This window comes from Mchenga conophoros, linkage group LG2, assembly GCF_057382185.1.
Source record: "Mchenga conophoros isolate Kocher_MC1m ecotype Shallow Benthic linkage group LG2, M_conophoros_male_GT1.1, whole genome shotgun sequence".
In the NCBI taxonomy this organism is placed as follows: Eukaryota; Metazoa; Chordata; class Actinopteri; order Cichliformes; family Cichlidae; genus Mchenga; species Mchenga conophoros.
Window position 1 is genome coordinate 23,726,828 of NC_140527.1, and position 18,458 is coordinate 23,745,285.

Below are 18,458 nucleotides of genomic sequence, written 5' to 3' on the forward strand. Positions count from 1 at the left end.
ACGTTCAATGGATCTGATTAGTCGACTAATTGCAAAAATAATCGGTGACTAGTCGACTATCAAAATAATCGTTTGTGGCAGCCCTAGTCTCAATAGAAGAAAAAAGGGCGGTAACCTGCTGGTGATTTGTAAAAAAAAAAATCGCAAGGTCACCTGGCGGGAGGCAACCTGTCTCTAAACAATTGCAGTGAACTGTTAACTGTTTGCTAACTGGTTTTATTTGGTTATAATCCTGTAAAACAGCAAGGTTGCTGAGCACCTTGTATCATTTTCACATTAAATCACTGCCCTGCAGCGACAATTTCACTGTTTTTGGAGGAGTTCTGCTTCAAATCTTTGAGGTTCTGCCAGGACTCTGAATCTGAATACTTAATGTGAATTTATGTGTTTGCAGACGGCAACAAACCTGCAATTGTTTGACAGTTTACCACAGATAATCACGTATTACCACAAACAGATTGCATGTAATTGCTACCTTAACCCCATTCAGTTGCAGACAGATGGCAGACTGACTGCGTTTGCTCTTTTATTGTCATCTATGTGCACCAAATAACCATTTCAAAAGCCAACAAGATCAAGAGGTCATTGAACACGGTTGCAATAATTTAGTTTGCGCTGTTGTCTCCAACACAGTTTTGTGACTGTAGCATTACACATAAAATAACAGTTAAACAAATACTATGTATCTTTCTCAATAAACTGATATTTTTACATCCCTGTTTTTATATGGATTAAACACAAAAGTGCAACTGGGTGGTGAGACTAGCTTCTTTCTGTGTTTCTCTACTCTTCAAAGAAATCAACTAATGGGTTTCCAGCTTAAGCTTCATAGTTAATGGCAGGTTTGAACTAGAGATGGCACGATACCACTTTTTTATGTCCGATACCGATATCATAAATTTGGATATCTGCCGATACCAATATGAATCCGATATAGTGTGTTTTTTTAATCAATAATAATAATAATATAATTTAATATATTGCTGCATTTTGTATAAGTTCATACTCAAGTTTAAATAAACAATAACACTAAAGCTATTCTGTTATACCTGTATGTAAAAAATATACTGCACCGAAAATATTTCATAGTTCAGCAAAACTGATCAATCTAATAAACTTAAACCTACTCAATCCTTCCTATTCTGGTATTTTAAAGAGTACTTAGCAGAAATATTAAGCAACCTAACTAATAGGGTTGCAAACTCCCAGCAAAAAGAAAAAGAAAAAGAAAAAGGGAACCACCCTCCACCTTATGATGCTTAATTGACGTAATCAACTTTAATTTGATGCAGTGTGGGAAAAAAAATGCGCAGAAATAAATTATTTTTCTACAATAATTAAATAGATTCAACATCTTTCTTCAACAGAATTGCAGACTGCACAGATGGTACCTTCCCAAAGGAAAAAGTAGTATAGCTTACTAGGGTATATTAGACTTAACAGTTACTATATACAGCAATGGACTTCTATACATTTTACATAAGATTAAAACTTTGGGTGTAAGATTCAGATAATTATTTATTAAAAGCTCGACATTTTAAATGAGAATAAGAAAGAAAAGTATGTCTTTGTGCCCCCCTTGTCCCTGTTCATGCCCTATCGGCCCCCCTGGCTAAACTTTGGTAGATCCGCCCCTGCACAGTTAACCAGCCGTCAGCTACATAGAAAAAGATCCTGGTGTAGAAAGTAATATTAAATAAATTCTAACAACAGCTTATCAAGCTTAAACGTGCTGCTGTTGTTCAGCCGCTGGTTTCCTCTTTCTGGCGCAAAGTGGGCGATAAACAAACAAGAGAGATGGACTAGCGACAGAAAAGCCGATCAGCTGATCACTGATCAGTTTCATGATTGAAGTAGCAGCAAGAAGAGGGAGGGAGAGAAGAGGCAGTCGCTCCATATATCGGTTGTTAAGCTTAACGTGGGAATGCTTTACAAACATTCAGAGATGAACTTACACACTTGCTTTACTTCTCTCTGGGATAACTTCCTCGGAGATGAAATGCTGGTTTGGTAGCGAGGCTACAAATACACACAGCTGCTTTATCACGTGACCACACTGCTCCGACGTGCTACGGATATGGGCCGAGTTACGCAGTGTCACAAGTTCTGTGAGGTGCTTTTTTTGATATTTAATGGATCAGATTACATTTTTTATTTCTCTCCGATATCCAATCCAGTAATTTACATCAGTATCAGACCGATATGTAATATCTGTCTCAAGCCTCTGCTTTTTGGGGAAAAAAATATTTGTAATAGGTTAAACAGGATTTCTCCCGCACACGGGACTAAAGCTGCAGAATCTAGTCTATAAAAATTACAGAGCCCCTGAGACTAAGGAGGTGTGTGTGTGTGTGTGTGTGTTTCATTTGACCACAGTTCTGCCTGATTCACTTTGATTTCAAGTCCACAAAAATAGAACTAGTGAGCATGACTGGACTTAGTCTGTTGCTTACAGCTGAATGTGGGAGTCTTCCCTCTAGGTTTATTAATATTATAAATCCCTGCAGCTACAGAGGGAGGGCTGATATGTGCATCACCAAAGCCAAAGATTTGTTTTGTGCACATTTATGCATGCAGCACAACAGGGATGGCATTTTAAATTATTCATATATACTAGTGCTGTCAAAATTATCGCGTTAATTGTTAAGATCAACGCGAAATGTTTAATGCATTAAAAAAATTTAACGCTGATTTTGTTTTTTTATTAATTTCCTGTAATCTAAGACCTTTAAATTCATGAGCACCTCTGGAGGAGGGGGCAACAGTGTGCTATGCTGGCGTTTGGCCTGACAGAAATGATTAGAAGAAGAAGAAGAAGTGACACCATGCTACTATCTAGCTAACACTAGCTAACACACGCAAGCATGGACGAGGGCGGACTTTTGGGTGGAAAGTTTCTCTTTAAGAAGTTGCCTGATGGCTTGTTGGACAAAACGAGAGTAAGATGCACAATTTGCAACGCTGAATTCAAGTACCACAGAAGCAGTTCATCACTGGCGTATCACCTGAGAGCAAAACACCCAACTGAATCCACCTCTACGGGACCTCGCCAGTCTACGCTTCAGGAGTATGGTGCTTGTGGACGAATAACAAAAAATGTGAGAGAAAAGGTAACCAATTCCTTGGTTGTTTGGATAGCTAAAAACTGCCGACCAGTTAGCATAGTAGAAGATGATGGACTGAGAGAAGTCATTCGTGCTGCATCAGGAGATGAGTGTTACAATCTGCCCTCGAGAGGAACCATTGTGTCGAGACTGCACACTTTGTATGCATGGGGACCAGAGGGCTCAGCAGTCCAGCAAGCTTGTGCAAGTAAGGAATGTCGTTCTCACCGGAGACCACTGGACTTCGGTGAACAACGATAATTACTTAAAATATAAAGAATAAAAAAATGTAATTGGAGCCAGGCTATTAATAAAGTAATTGAGATTAATCGCAATTAATAACAGAAAATTGTGAGATTAGTTAGTTAATTTTTTTTAATCTATTGACAGCACTAATATATACACCTAAAAACATAAACAATGAAATGGATTTCTTAGCTTTGCTACACTTACACGAGCTGTCACACTCAGACTTACACAGTTTACAAGCTCAAGTCAAAAGATTTATTGCATGCTGGCCACCCGAAGCCTGAACTCCTTCAGTCAGTTTTACTGTCCAGTCCATTTATTCTGCAATACAACTATCGTCTTTCTGATGATTTGTTATCATGTTTTCTCACTAACCTGTAGTTGGTACACCTTCAGGTCACTCACTCCAGAGCATTCCCAGCCAGCTCCTTTTGGGATGAACTACTTTAGAATCAGTGTTCACTACCACTCCAGGTTTCCAAGTCTTATGTAATGCTTTCCCAGATAAAAGTATACTGCAGCCCATAATTTTAGACTGACACCTGGTTGTCCACATAGTTTTGTCCATGTATTGTAAGTGGTGTATGTGTGTGTGCATCTCCCAGTAGTGAACTCCAGCTGAACTACACTTTCTTTCTACTGCCAATCTCCTCTGTTCTTGCGATGAACTGTCGTCAATTCGGGGTGTTGATGCTTTCCTGAGTTTGTCAGCAGGTCTGACTGGCGCTCGAAAATGCCTGCAGCCTTCCTCAAGGGAGGTGTCACAGTTGGACACACACACACCCCACCACACAGCCTCCCACACACACACGCAAACATGAAAGAGAATAAAGACAGACATCTGTACAAATGTGGCTTCACACACAAGCTGAATCTCCTTTTCTTTTACTCTTTCTTAATCTGTCGAGCCCTCTCTCTATTTTCTCACACCTACACACACACACACACACACACACACACACACACACACACACACACACACACACACACACACACACGGACTAAATTGACTTGTCAGCTTCAATCAGACCAGGAACAAAAGGATTCCTGCCAGTTTGAAGCTGACATCATTAATAGGTTTGGGGGGGGTGAGCTCTGAAGACAAAGGGAGTGCAAGGTCGGGCCGACTTAAAATGCACTTTCATTTTGGCAGGGACGTTAGCTTTTAGATTTCAGCCCCTTCACGCCAACATCTTTTTGCGAGTGCCTCTAACTTTCATTATCGCCCGGGAACAGAGGGGCGTGTGAGACTTTGTTGTGCTGATGGAGAGAAATGTGACATCCATAATACATTTCCTATTAGAGGATGCCACGCATGGACACACCTGGCCATGTCTCAGAGAGAGATGGACAGGAAGAGGATAAGAATAAATGGGCTACTGCCGGTGGTGGAGAGGGAATAAGGTTGCAGAGTAAAAAGGATACGGACGCAGCAGAGGAGCATAGGTGTGAGTGAAAAGGGGGGAGAGCGTGTTCTTGAGAAAAGTTTGGAGAGAGAAACACAGGACATGCATTACATCATCATGTGACACATGAAATCCACACATAAACCGGCTTTCCTGGTGCACTGTAGCAGCAAAGCCCAACACTTTGAACATTTTAATCCTCCCCTCTTACGTCTGTGACTTCATCCATCCTTATTCCCTGCTGTCTGCTTCATTCAAAGCTGCCTCCACCTTTTTTTCTTTTCTTTTTTTTTTGCAGTTTTAATTCTGACCCCGGATAAAGACAGAGTCCCTCATCTGAAATGGTAATATCTTTGGACCATATGCACGCAGCCATCACAAATTGGTTACTGTGTACTGCTGCAAGCATTCCCACTCTCTCTCACCCTCATTTTCAGTGACGCTGACTTCCTGTCCAGTGCACCAGCTATTCCCAAGCATCCCAAAACCTTTCTAGCTCCTTTTTCGCTCTCTCCTCTGTCTTCCCAGTCTTTCACCATCTTTGTCTAGCACTCACTTGAAACTAGCGTCTCCTTCACCTGTTTGACCCTCAACCACTCATTCCCTTTTATTCTCATTCTAATTATACCATTACATTACCATTTCTATTCTCTCATTTGCATTTTTTGCTTGCCCCTTCTCCTTCTCCCCTCTCTCTTTTTCTCCATCACCCTTCCTTTTCTCAGCCACTGAATACGTTCCACCTTTTTTGCGGCACATAAACAGACAGTGCCCTTGGGGACGGGTTGGAGAGCTCTGTCTTTGTTTGCGTGCACCTCTAACTAACTCTCCATCTGCAGGGAGCCCAGCCAAGCCCAGCAGCGCAAGACAGATAGCTGGCACCATCCCAGGCTCTTCTCTAGTTGGCCCAATATCTTCACCCCCTCCCCACCTCGCCTGCCTCTCAACTTCTCCTTCCTTCTAGGCTAGAGTCTTCCCACAGAGGCGGTTGTCAGATGCCCTCAGGCAGCCATTCAGGCACTGTAGACATGGGACCGCTACAATTCCTTTAATCCAAAATCTCCAATCCTTTTTCTAACTCATATTCTGTGGATGTTCATCATTGGACTTTCCTTGAGCTCAGAGTCAACCCCAGCTTCACCTTCAATAAGAGCTCACTTCAGAGACTAAATAACCAATAGTACATTTACTCTATTTAGTCACATCAAATAGCCTTCAAAGAAAGAGGAACTTAAGCATTAGCTTTAGTTCGAATACTGAGAGTTTCAATCACGCAATGGACCAGGGGTGTAACTTAAATCTCAAAAAAAAGAAGAATGTTAGGTGTTGTTTTTCTTTTTGCGTTTATTTTGCGTCTCTTTTCTATAATGAGGCTATAAGTGTAGGATGTGAAACACCATCTCACTTCACCACATGCTGCATTCTCCTTGCTTGTAGAAAAGAAAATCATCAAAGGTGTGCTACTAAATTATCTGCCAAGCCGATCTCCACTGCTGATGGACAATCCCATTAACGAGTAAGAAGAGAGGGTTTTTTCCCCACTCACCATTGTCAGGCTCAGACTTCCTGTCGTGCTCGGTGTCAGTTAGAGAGAGGGCGGAGTTGGCGCGGCTCGTGAGGCAGGAGCTCTGCTCAGACTTGAGGCCGCGCATCCACATGTGCTGCAGGCCGTGAGCGGGAGACGGGTCCACCTCCGGCTCCGTGTCCACGTCCGAACCCACACCGAGGGAGTAGCCGTGGCTGTGGACGTGCCCGGTCGGTCCAGAGCACAACACTTCCTCTTCCTCCTCCTGATGCTGCTGATGCTGCTGCTGCTGCTGCTGCTGTTGGTGGATGTGAAAGTCTGGGCTCCTCAACTGCCCGGCCTTACAGAAGTCTAAATCTAGAGGGAGGGAGGGGAGACATGCAAAATGAGCACGCACAGCCAAAGAACTGCAAAGCCTCTAATACTGGCGTGTGTTTTTTATTTGCTTCAGCGACTAAGCTGACCAGGTGTTTGCTAAAGACAGGCATTTACAAGCCAAACAGCGAACACCTCCCAAATTATTCCAACAGGCAGGCTGTTATTTGAGCAAGCATTTATTAAAAGTTTTTTTTTTCTTCTTCTTTTTTAGCAGAGGTCCAAATCAAAATGCCAGCCTCAATTTTTCTTAACCATTTGCAGTGAGGCTATATCCTGTTCGGGCTGCCCGATGTGTGTTATTGAGCTCGAGATGTATTGAACTGCTGCTCAAACAGAGCACTGATCTCATCTATATTCTCCTTGGTGGGGTGAAGAGCTCAGATAAAGATCAAACCTTATTAATATTGACTCAGACTGAGGGAAAAATTGAGCCTCATATGCTTTCAGGTATTAGAACGCCCTCCAATCCCGAGCATCAACCTGTTATCTGAGAACATCAGATATACTGTGTTAGTCCTCTGGTTACACTTCAATTCAATTCAATTCAATTGAGTGCTACTTTTTTTTTTCCTGTAGAGGCAGTTGAGTAAATTTTCTTTCTCACCACATGAGTTTTCTGTTTAGAATGTATAAGTGGAAGTGAAGGAACTGATGTAATTGTGAAGAAATGAGGGCATCAATTGAAATCCATATAGATAGCAGCCTGGTACCACAGGCCCCTCTGAGAACAGAGGAAAGAAACACTTCCCTTCCTTCTCACTTAGCGCAGCTAATACGCGTGTTAGGTCAGGTCCTCTGAACATGAACCGCAGCGTTTCAATAAAAGCCGCAGTCCTGTTGACCACTTCATTGACCAGCGATGTGTCCTGCTGTGCCTGTTTGATGGGGTCAAGACCAAGTCTGGCTCACATACTGTTCTGCTGGAATTAAAGCAGCCAAAGATTGGTCACCACTCCACACTACTGTTTAGTTCAAATTGGCTGCAAGAGGGCAATTTGGAAGCAAATTGGCCATTTCCCAGTAGCAACAAACACGGATTGACTGCAAACTGAAAAGTTGTCTAACCGCTTTGTTTTGAAACGTATTTATGATAAAACAAGAGGCCGGGGGTGGAAGTGATTAGAGCGACAATATTTTTCTTTGAAGAACTTCCCATTTCCTGCCATTACAGTCACCCGCTCAGGCCTCCGGACTATTTATGTGACTGTTTTATATTACTGTGCTTTCTTCCAATCTCGTAAGTACCTGTCATGAGCAAAAATCATTATTTGCCAAGCAGTTTGGGTAAAACAATCACAAGAAAGTAGGCTGAATATAATGTACAAAATCCCTGAATTGGATCCCAAATTTTAGCTTTGTGTTTCTTTCTCTGTTTGAGTTAAGAGCTTGCACATTTATAAAAGTATTTCTAACTCTTTCAATCAAATATGTAATTAAACTTGGGGTCATATATAGAGTCCACGTTGGGACTGTAGCACTGTTGCCTCACAGAAAGAAGGTCCTGAGTTTGACTCCGCCGTGTGGCCGGAGTCTTTCTGTGTGGACTTTGCATGTTCTCCCCGTGTTTGCGTGGGTTCTCTCCAGGTTCTCCGGCTTCCTCCCACAGTCCAAAGACGTGCATTTATTTAGGTTAGGTTAATTGAGGATTCTAAACGGCCGCTTGCTTTTTAAAATCTATTCTTAATTACAGATTAGGTTTGATTAACTAACTGAAGTCTCTCTAAAAGGAGAGAAACTCCGAGAACCCGTCTGAGACACTTTTAATTGTTATTGTGCACACTTAGCAATAATGTTTGTAAACCTAATGAACTCGGGGCACGTACACTGCCCCTCTGTGTGATCGGCTGGGATCATGCGCAGCGCTTTTATTTATTTGTTTATTTTTTTGCTCTTTTTAGTATAAGAGTTGGCAGGAGCCTTGTATGTTTATGTACAGAGCAGTTTACAGAGAACTTCTGGTTTTGTCTATTTGGTGTCATCAGAAGGTATTTTGCAAGAATGTGAAATGAATTAGTTGGAAAAAGGTTCATAAATAATCAGATTCTTACTTAATTCAATATTTAAACTGTGATGCATTTCTGGCTTTCTAAACAGCATGCTGAAAAAGCACGAATTAATTAGCATCCATTAGTAGAGGAAAAAAATGTAATTATTTTGGTCATTCGTTTTCAGCTCTGTAAAATGGTCACGTCGCTGGGGACCTGGCTGTCTATCTGGCCATCTATCAACAGTATCTGTCCAAAGTAAACAGGCTTAGCACAGACAGGTGCAGCGCAGAAAGGAGGTGATGTGGGATTAAATGGAAAGAGAGAGGAATTTGTAATATTAGTGGATAGTGAAACACGTGGGAAAAAGAAAAGGAAGGATAGGAACCGGAAGGAACGGGAGGAGAGGGCAAGATGGGGAGGCTTAAAAGATGAAGGAAAATATGAAGAACATGGGTGGGGAATTAAATGAGAAACGAATTGGCTGATCTTTGTCACGAACACCGTAATCCATTAAAAATGTCACTGGAGGCAATGTCCCCCCTTAACAGTTGGTTACTTTGGTAGGGTATACTATATATAACTCTGTGGCCCAAAGATGAACAGATGTGCTTTGCAGAACCGGCTGCCATTGACATTTGAAAGGCTGCTTTGGGGGGGTCTCGTGCACCTTACCATATGACACTGATGGCAGGGGATGTTGTTTGTTATGGAAACAGAAAGGCGAGTAACTGCTGAAAAAGGCAAGTGCTCTTTTGACACCGCAGTGTCGTGGAATATATCGAGGCAGCATCATTATGACTAATGGCCATTGACAGGTTGCCGTATGGGCAAACAGGACGACAAAATCCATAGCAGGTGGCATTCAAACCATGAAATCCCTGGAGCGGGCCGCTTGTCAGGAGTTGTAACCGTTATGAATGGCTAATGTCGCTTGTTAGCATGGTGGGTAGGTCTTGCAGAGGAGCACAAGGTTGAGATAGTGGAAAGAGTATCTATTGATCACCATGAACCCTGCACAGTGGCGTGCTCCCGATGAGGTGCTGCTTCTCTTTTAACACCACACATGACCTGCATAAAGGCCATCCATCACAGCGCATGCTGGCCCATTTCTCCTCCTGTCACCAACAGGGAAGACATTTTTCGGTGTGTACGTGTCGGGGTGTGTGTACGTGTCGGGGTGTGTGTACATGTCGGGGTGTGTGCACGCGCGTATATGCAAGCGTGTGTGCATGTATGCGTGCCTCTGTCTGCCCGTGTCAGTATCTGTGTGTGTGTGTAATGAAGGGTGGTGTTCCACCCCAGGTGAGGCCAGAGAGGTTTGGGGTTGACCTAGTTTAGCTGTGGGAGAGAAATATCACCTCCGTGGAGAAGAGGTAATTGGCTGCCTCCGACTGTCCTTCTGGCTCATTGTGGACTGTAATAGGTAATTCACAGAGGTCTTTTTAAAGACCTCTGTGTGTGTGTGTGTGTGTGTGTGTGTGTGTGTGTGTGTGTGTGTGTGTGTGTGTGTGTGTGTGTCTGCCTGCCTATCTTTTGGTGCCAGTATCCATTTGAGTACACATACAGTATCTTTGCAACCGCGGACGTATATTTCAAGGTAACTATATCCAGCCTAAGCATGCCCTGATAGCATGATAAGCGTGACCTTGTACCTTGTTGGGGTTGGCTGTAGTTGCTCTGCCTTTCCCGATGTGAACCGAGGGTGAGGCGAAGCTCGTGTGTGTAGTCAGGCAGGGTCTCGCGTGATGTGTAGGAGCGGTGATGGGTGCGCCCATCCTCACTCTCATCGGATGAGCTGGTGTAGGACATCTCCATTTCATGGCGCCCCTTAGACAACGGCTGGTAGGGTTTGCTGTCCATCTCCTCCATGGCTCGCAGGGCTCCACTTTAGTCACTCAGCACAGCCACAGCACAGAGCACAGAGTCTGGAAGAAAACGAGGCGGGTGAGACGCAGGGCAATGGGGTAGAAACAGCGAGGAAGGGAAAAGGGCAGCAGGGAGAAAGAAGAATGGGCCAGCAGTGGAAAATGAAAGGAAACGGGGGATAAAACGGACAGGGGCAGAGGAGAAAAATAGCGCAAAAGTCTATTATTGAACACAGTGGAACAGTATTGCAACATCTGCTCATTCCAATTACAGCAGACATTCATAAACAGCATTTGGCTTCTTTCATATTTCACACCAAAGGTTTCTCCAAATCAATACGCTCAGAAGGGACCGCGATGGTAGCCATTATGTCCGCACGTGTTTGAAAAAAAATTGGCCCAAATAAAGCAAAGCTTAGTGTTCTGTCAGTTGCGGTTTCTATTTTTCCTCTCGCTACTTTAAGCTTTATCTCTCTTTTACAGACGAGCATTGACAAGCTACGAATAAATCTACAAATTTGTCGCTGAGAGCCATGTCTCTCACTCTCATTAAACGCTGTGACTCACCAGATTCTGAAGTAATGATGAAATGCTATTAGAAGCCAGTCTTTACAGTGTCATTGCCCTCCCGAATGGAGTAATGATAAATCAGCTCTTTTGGCTCTATTCAGCTCCGATTCTCTTGTTCTTCTTTCAACCATATCAAAATCTGCTTCCGATAACGTCCATCGCTATATACTTATACCGCCAAACTAATGATTGATTGGGACGACGATTAGAGCACAGAAGACGTGATTAGAAAATACTTCATTCATATTAGTTCTCTTTCATCGTGCCCTGCTCGAGGCCTTTCCAGCCTATTTCCTGCAGTTATAAAGCTTCTAAATGGAGCTTGAGAGGGTCATTGCTCATAGAGACAAAGTGCTATGGTATTGACCTCTTCAGGGAGTCCTGTAGTCCATATATCAAAGCCATTAGAGCGTGCCTGCTCAATACCTCAGAGATCTGCGGCATAGGGTGATCACCACCCGCCTGATACAAGTTTACAGCTGACCTTTCTACCACTGCAGTAACGCTTTTATTCCACCTGAAAGCCTCCCTAGCCTGGCCTTGCACTCACCCTCCTCATCCCCTCCATGCATGCACACACACACACACACATGCAGACCACCCACTGACCTCTGACAGCAAACAGTCAAAAAATGGGCCAAGTCACTCGCGCATTCATCTTGCACACACCCCCACCCTAAAAGCTCACCACTAGCCTTTGCTTGCATCCATCTTTCCCCCTTTAAGCACAACAGGGCCTTTTAAAGTGCACAAGAGCATTTTCTGTGCAATTATCTCACTTCTCAGTCCGTACAGTAGCGTACAGTAAGCTTCTCCGGGTTCACTCGCACGCATGCTTGTGGTTCTCTCTGCAATCATGATGCCTTTGGTTTTGATTGGCAGAAGTTATTGCAAGGAATCAAAGCCCGCTATTATCTCAGCTGCCCTGTCAAAACGGGATTGACTGGTGTCACCTTCTCTCTGGTACGGTGAGGAGCGAGTATACATTACCCTGTGAGCTCTGAGCTTGCTTCAGGCACTGACTGCTGTCTGTCTCTACAGAGGCTCTCTGTCCCGTTTTATGTCTGTCTTACATTTACACAGAAAAATGAAAGACTGCAACGCGGCACAAAGGGGCATCATCTTGTTCCTCCGCCGCGCGTTTGAACTCGCACAGATGGTGTAGTGAACATTGCTCTTAATAAATGTAGTTGCGCTTGTATGTGACATGTATAATTCCCTCTTTCTTGTACCGGTCCACCTCTGCTTTCCCTTCTCCCCGCTCTTCCCCTGCCTCGCACGCTCTCCGCCCTCCACCTCGTCCTTCGAGGCTCCTGCGTTTAGAGAAGTAAGCCTGCTGGCGGGGGTTATTCCTGCTAATTCTAGCCCACAGTAGGGTGCCCATTAGGGGGGTTGATTCTCGGTTTTGATGTTGAAACCTGGAGATTGTTTCCTAGAGCCAAGCTTGCTTCAAACAAGACACAGGGGCGTTCTCTAGGACAAGTCAGCATGTGCCACCTGAGCTCAACACCAGGCGAGATTCACAGCTGAGGAATAACCACCTTGGGGCAGAGTGGGCACATTGGCTCAGCTACTGGCAACTCTTCCAAGAGAAAAAGCACAATTGCTCTGAAAAGGTCCAAAGATGTTGTTATAATTAGCTCCGTGCTAGAGTAAATTTTTAATATAGGATTCTTTCAGACCATCCTTACAAGGTTTGTATCATCTCTCATCATTTATTTATACACTTGTAGAACACGGGACTACACGGTGCATTTGTTAAGCTAAGTGCTTCATTGTATCACCATACTGCCAGTTACTAAAAATGATCATAGTCTGATTGCAAATGCAAAGACAGACTGACTGGGAGACTGTAAAAAAACGTATAAGCTATAAGATATGTGTCACAAATCGATTATGGGTGAATATTTTTATGCACTGAATCTCTTATTATTCGGTGAATAGCATAATAAACGTGTTTCTGCTATGAATGGAAAGCAGTGATAAAATAGAAATAGAAAATCTATTCTCACTTGTTAGATAGACACAAACAATATGGGAAACATATGGGCTGTTGCTAAGGTGATCAAGCAGCCTGCATCTTAGGAGGAGGAGCTATGTATTTAGTATAACTTTGAATTTAGTTTTAGCTGTTCTGGCAGCCAGAAATATCTCATTTTTGCATTCTTCATGGTTGTTAATGTTTTCATCGGTAAGGAGATTATAGGCCTTGACCCTGGAGGTACATTATCACTATCTGTTTGAAATGAACACTGAGCTTTTTCAGTGTGTCAAAAGCAGCCACAATCACTGTCTTTATTTCACAAACAGCAACCCTGGAGGCTGAAAAAGGAAGCCAAAGTAGAGATGCCAAAATTCACAGTTCACTTGAAGCAGGCTCCAAAAGTGAGTCAATCTCCGTAGTCTTCAATGTTAAAAATGCTGAACCTTAAAGAGGAAATTATTGGGATTACAGTCTGGAACAAAAATCGTATTTTTTTGTTCCCATCGATAATTTGTTTTGCATCTCTGCAGCTATCAAGGATTATGCTTTCTTTTTTTTTTATTAGGTTTTAAAGTTAGGGGCGTGGCCTCTTTGACAGACATCTGGATGCTTCGTGTGGTACAGCTCATCCATAAACTTTGTGTTCCAGTTTTGATAGGTACAAGTATTTTATTTGTGTTTTACTTAGCACTGATGGTATAATTTGTATAATTATGGTCAATCAAGATTGCACCAGCTATGTTGGAGACTTCACGTTAGGTATGTTGTTGACTACTACCATCTTTTATACAAGGGGTCAGCAACCTTTAACACCCAAAGAGCCATTTGGACGCGATTTCCACGCAAAAGAAAACACTGGGAGCCGCAAATACTTTTTGACATCTAAAATGAAGATAACACTGTATATATTGTTTGTTTTTTTCACCTTTATGCTTTGTGTGAACAACTAAGGTGTGTTGCTTAAATCCATGAAGTGCTACAGAGAAAATTACATTTTATTTATGTAATTAACACATTTTGAACTCTTAAAGAAATATAACAAAAGGAAAGACACCCAGCTGAACTAAAATGATCCATGTAGCAAACAAAAACTGTTGAGAGCCGCCAGCCTTATATCGCCTTTGGGCTTTTGGAGCATTGACCCCAAAATAATTGGGGGGAAAAAGCACTATGCTGCTGAAAAATGAAAAATAGATATTTGCAATATTCTGCCTAAATATGTATTTTACCTAATGTGTGTGGCGGGGCGTGGTCTGCAGAGCCGCTGCAGGGGAGGCGGACGCACCTGAGCGGCACCCGCAATCGCGCCTCGCCGCCTTAACGTCTGTGGTCTCTATGCTGTTGTGTTGGTATGTGTTGGGCTGTGAGCTTTAACACCGGCTGTATGCGTACAGCAACCGTGTGTGAAAAGTGGTCAATAGAGAGATGCTGAAAAGCATGTTCATGCAAACATCGTCGGGCCTGCCGTGATATGTTTACAATGGGACTTCTGCTCCTGAACCTCTGCGCACAGCGTCTGCAAATCGGGGCTGTACGAAGTCACTTTCATCTTTACGCAGGACTGTAAGCTGTCGTCTGTGAGGCGTGAGCGGTGTTTGTGTTTAACATAGTTCACGGTGGAGCTGCTGACATGATGTGGATCCGAAGATCCAGAATTGTCTTACCTGGGGTTGAAAGTCTCAATAAATGCACGGCAAGTGTGACGCTTATTTTGAGCGATTAAGAAAATTATAGAATATAATTTTATTTTTATATTCCAATATCACAATAATCTTCCAATTTAGAACTACAAGTTAAAAAAGAACTAACATAAATAAAATACACTTCAGCTAATTACTTAAAAATAATAATTTATTTTCCCAAACCACGCGGAGCCGCACTAAAAGGAGCCGCAGGTTGCCGACCCCTGTTTTATACAGTCTACTTGATTGTACAGCAAAATATACTGCTTAAAAATGTAAAGAACACCTTTTAATCAGAGTAGAGCATCAAGTTGATTAAACTTCTGGGACATTGATCAGTTAAGTAGCAGAGAGGGTTGTTAATCAGTTTCAGCTGCTTTGGTGTCAATGAATTTAACAACAGGTGGACTAAAGGAGCGACAAGGAAACAACCAGCTAAACAGGAATGGTTTTACAGGTGGAGGACACTGACTTTTTTTTTTATCCTAATCTTTTCGGTTTTTTCACTAGTTTTGATAGTGTTAGTGTCAGTGTCACTACTAGTAACATGAGGTGATATCTGGACCATATAAAGGTTGCAAAGATAGTCCAATTCCTCCAGGGTGGCACAGTCTCATGAGTCTGGAGGAGATTCCAGGAAACAGACAGTTACTATAGGAGAGCTGGACTGGGCCGTAGAGGGTCCTTTACCCATCAGCAGGACTGGTATCTGCTCCTTTGTGCAACGAGGAGTAGGATGAGCGCTGCCGACTACAAAATGACCTCCAGCAGATCACTGGTGTCTCTGACCAGGCAATCTGACACAGACTTCATGAGAGTGGCTTGAGGAACTCGTCCTCTTGTGGGCCCTGTGCTCACTCTCTAGTGCTGTGGAGCCTGACTGGCATTAGCCATAGAATACCAAAATTGGCAGGTCCACCACTGGCACCACAGATGAGAACAGGTTCACCCTGAGGACATGTGACAGATATGAAAGGGTCTGGAGAAGCCTTGGAGAATTTTATACTGCCTGTAACATCGTTCGGGATAACTGGTTTGGTGGTCGGTGAAGGTCTGGAGAGGCATATCCATGGTGGGACACGCAGACCTCTACAGGCTAGTCAATGACATCATGAGTGCCATTAAGTATCATGATGAAATGCTTGGACTCATTATCACACCCTACGTCAGTCCAATGGGTCCTGGGTTCGCCCTGGTGGATGACAGTGTTCTGCCTCATGTGGTGAGAGTCTGGAGGCAATTCCTGAAGGATGAAGGAAATGATCAAAATGATCTAGCCCCCATGCTCGCCTGAGCAAATCCAGTAGAACCCTTCTGGGAAATTTTGTTTTGGTCCACAGATGCTGCCAGGTTGCACTTCAAACTGTCCAGAAGCTCAGTGAGGCTCTGGTCCAGATCTGGGAGGAGATCCCCCAGGACAATATCCATCATTTCATTAGGAGTTCTCACATTATCAAGGATGCATGTGAGAGCCATACAAACTGCCGAGGACCATTTTGAGTTGTTACAATGAAATTTCAAGAAAATGGACTAGCCTTTCACTTTGATTTTGGGGGTTTCTCTGAATTCAGCCCTCTGTAGGTGGATAATTTTCATTTCCATCAAACAACGTGTCATCCTTTATTTCCTAACACATTACTCATCCATATCAGTATAGATATCCAGCACGACTTTTTCCCATTGAAATTTGACATTTTCAAAGTGCATCTATCATTTTTATTTGAGCAGCATGGTACAAATCAGAATTCATAGGTAGCATCAGTGTTGATTCAGTATGTGGGGACTACATCCTCCTTATTTACCAAACTAATACAAAGTGACAACACTGAGTACAACACAAGCATCATGTTGCTTTGTTATCCCCTTCCAGTGCTTATCCACTGCCACTAGCCATTTTTTCTATTTCTTATCAATCCCTCTTACACACACACACACACACACACACACACACACACACACACACACACACACACAGTGACACGGGAGTGATAATCCATGGCTACACAAATGCAATAATATCTAATGGGACCCTTCACCCACTTGATCCTCCGTCCTATCTATCTATTTATTCAAACAGTGCAGCCATGGACAAAATCTGCTTAGAGAAGTGATCGAGGCTCACATACACAACTTGCTTTTAAAAAGGATTTACGCTCCGAGTCTCCTCTGGAGGGGCGGGGTCCCTCAGATGTCCAACAGCAGCGACGATAACACAAACAGCACGGTCGAGATTGTCATGTGAAAAGGCAAGGACCATGAGGACAAGTCAAAACCGATTTTCGCTTCCCAATCTCAAATGAATGTGCTGAAGTCATGAAGCAAAAAGAAGAGAGAGCATGCAAAATGGAAAAAGAGAATGAGGCAGAGAGGATTGGGGCCAGGCAGAGGCAGTGAAATTGAGTTTCAAACTGGTAAATAAACAAGGAGGACGGGGAGAGCAGAGTGGCATCCAACCATATTAGTCCTCAGATTATTGATACAGTATCGTTCCAGGATTACATGCAGAGAAGGCTCTTATTTTCCTAACAGGCCGGAGACCCCATGTGAGTAGGAAGCTAGTTTCTTTGTTAGCTCTCGCCTTTATACGTTTCCTTGAAGCTTGTTTGCACAGAGACAAGCTAATTCTGCTCGCTAAACAGGCCCGGCGAGTCGCAGGAATGACGATGAGGAACCTTGAGAAAATATATTCATGCCACAGCATAGACTTATCGCCCCAGATGCTCCAAAGTGAAGTTATGACAATCCTGTCGCTGTTTGCAGGTTTTCATTTTGTCTACCATTACAATGGCTTAATCATCAGAAGCAATTGAGGCACAGTCTGTAGCTGCAAATGCAGATCCAGGCTACAGGTCCTACGGGAGTAAACAGTGAGCTGTCAGAGAGAGAGAGCGCTTCTCCTAAAGCGAGGGTGTATGTGTCTGTGTGTGTGTGTGCACCTCCTGTGTGTGTTTGTGGCTGTTTGCATGGAGAGATGGGAGGAGGATGTGTGTGCGTGTGGGGGGGATAGGGCTTAAAAAGCTATCTTCTCCATTCGTTAGCACCACCACGGTTCCTCAGGCATATGACAGGGACGACGATGACGAGCGGCCCTGAAGGACCCACAGGACCCTGTTATACCTAAACCACCCACAACACAACAAAAGAGTGCACCACCCACTGGGAGCCCTCGGCTCCTGCTGAGAGGAGGGAGGGAGGGATGAACGGCGAACAAGGATAAGGGGAGTGATGGATAGATAATAAGAGATGGAGAGATTTCACTATGAAAATGGGGAGCATTGAAGGATAGAGAGATTGCCAAGTGAGACATGGAGTGATAGAGGGTTTTAATTAGTGGATAAGGGCTAGCTATCTGTGGGCGGCAGCAGCACTCTTGTCACGTAGTTGTGCTTTCATAGCTGACCAAGCCTGAAATCTCTTGCTGCCGAATTTACCAGCAGAACACATACTGTAGCACACAAGCACACACACACACACACATATAAATATATATAAATATATATATACATACGCATGCTCGGACACATAAACCTCAGCATACAGACTTTATTAGCTCCTGGGTTTGAAGCACACACACACTGACAATCATCCACAGATGGACACACACACTCAGTGCCCTTGCGCCTACAAGTTCTTATAGCATTTCACGCTAGCTGACAAACAGCACACTTGAACACCCACATGCCACAGAGGCTCAACAGTCTTCACTG

The 18,458-nt window shown here is 43.5% G+C and overlaps 1 protein-coding gene across 1 annotated transcript in view; it reads right to left on the reverse strand.

Annotated features, from left to right (window-relative positions):
* The window catches only part of tenm1 (teneurin transmembrane protein 1), a 204,297-nt gene that overhangs the window by 177,630 nt on the left and 8,209 nt on the right, over window positions 1-18,458 (reverse strand). Inside the window, exons 2-3 of the mRNA XM_085289132.1 lie at window positions 10,303-10,575; window positions 6,306-6,641 (exon numbers count right to left, since the gene is read on the reverse strand). Of these exons, the coding sequence (XP_085145258.1) occupies window positions 6,306-6,641; window positions 10,303-10,519 (553 nt within the window). The 5' untranslated portion in view covers window positions 10,520-10,575. The remainder of the gene's footprint in view (window positions 1-6,305; window positions 6,642-10,302; window positions 10,576-18,458) is intronic.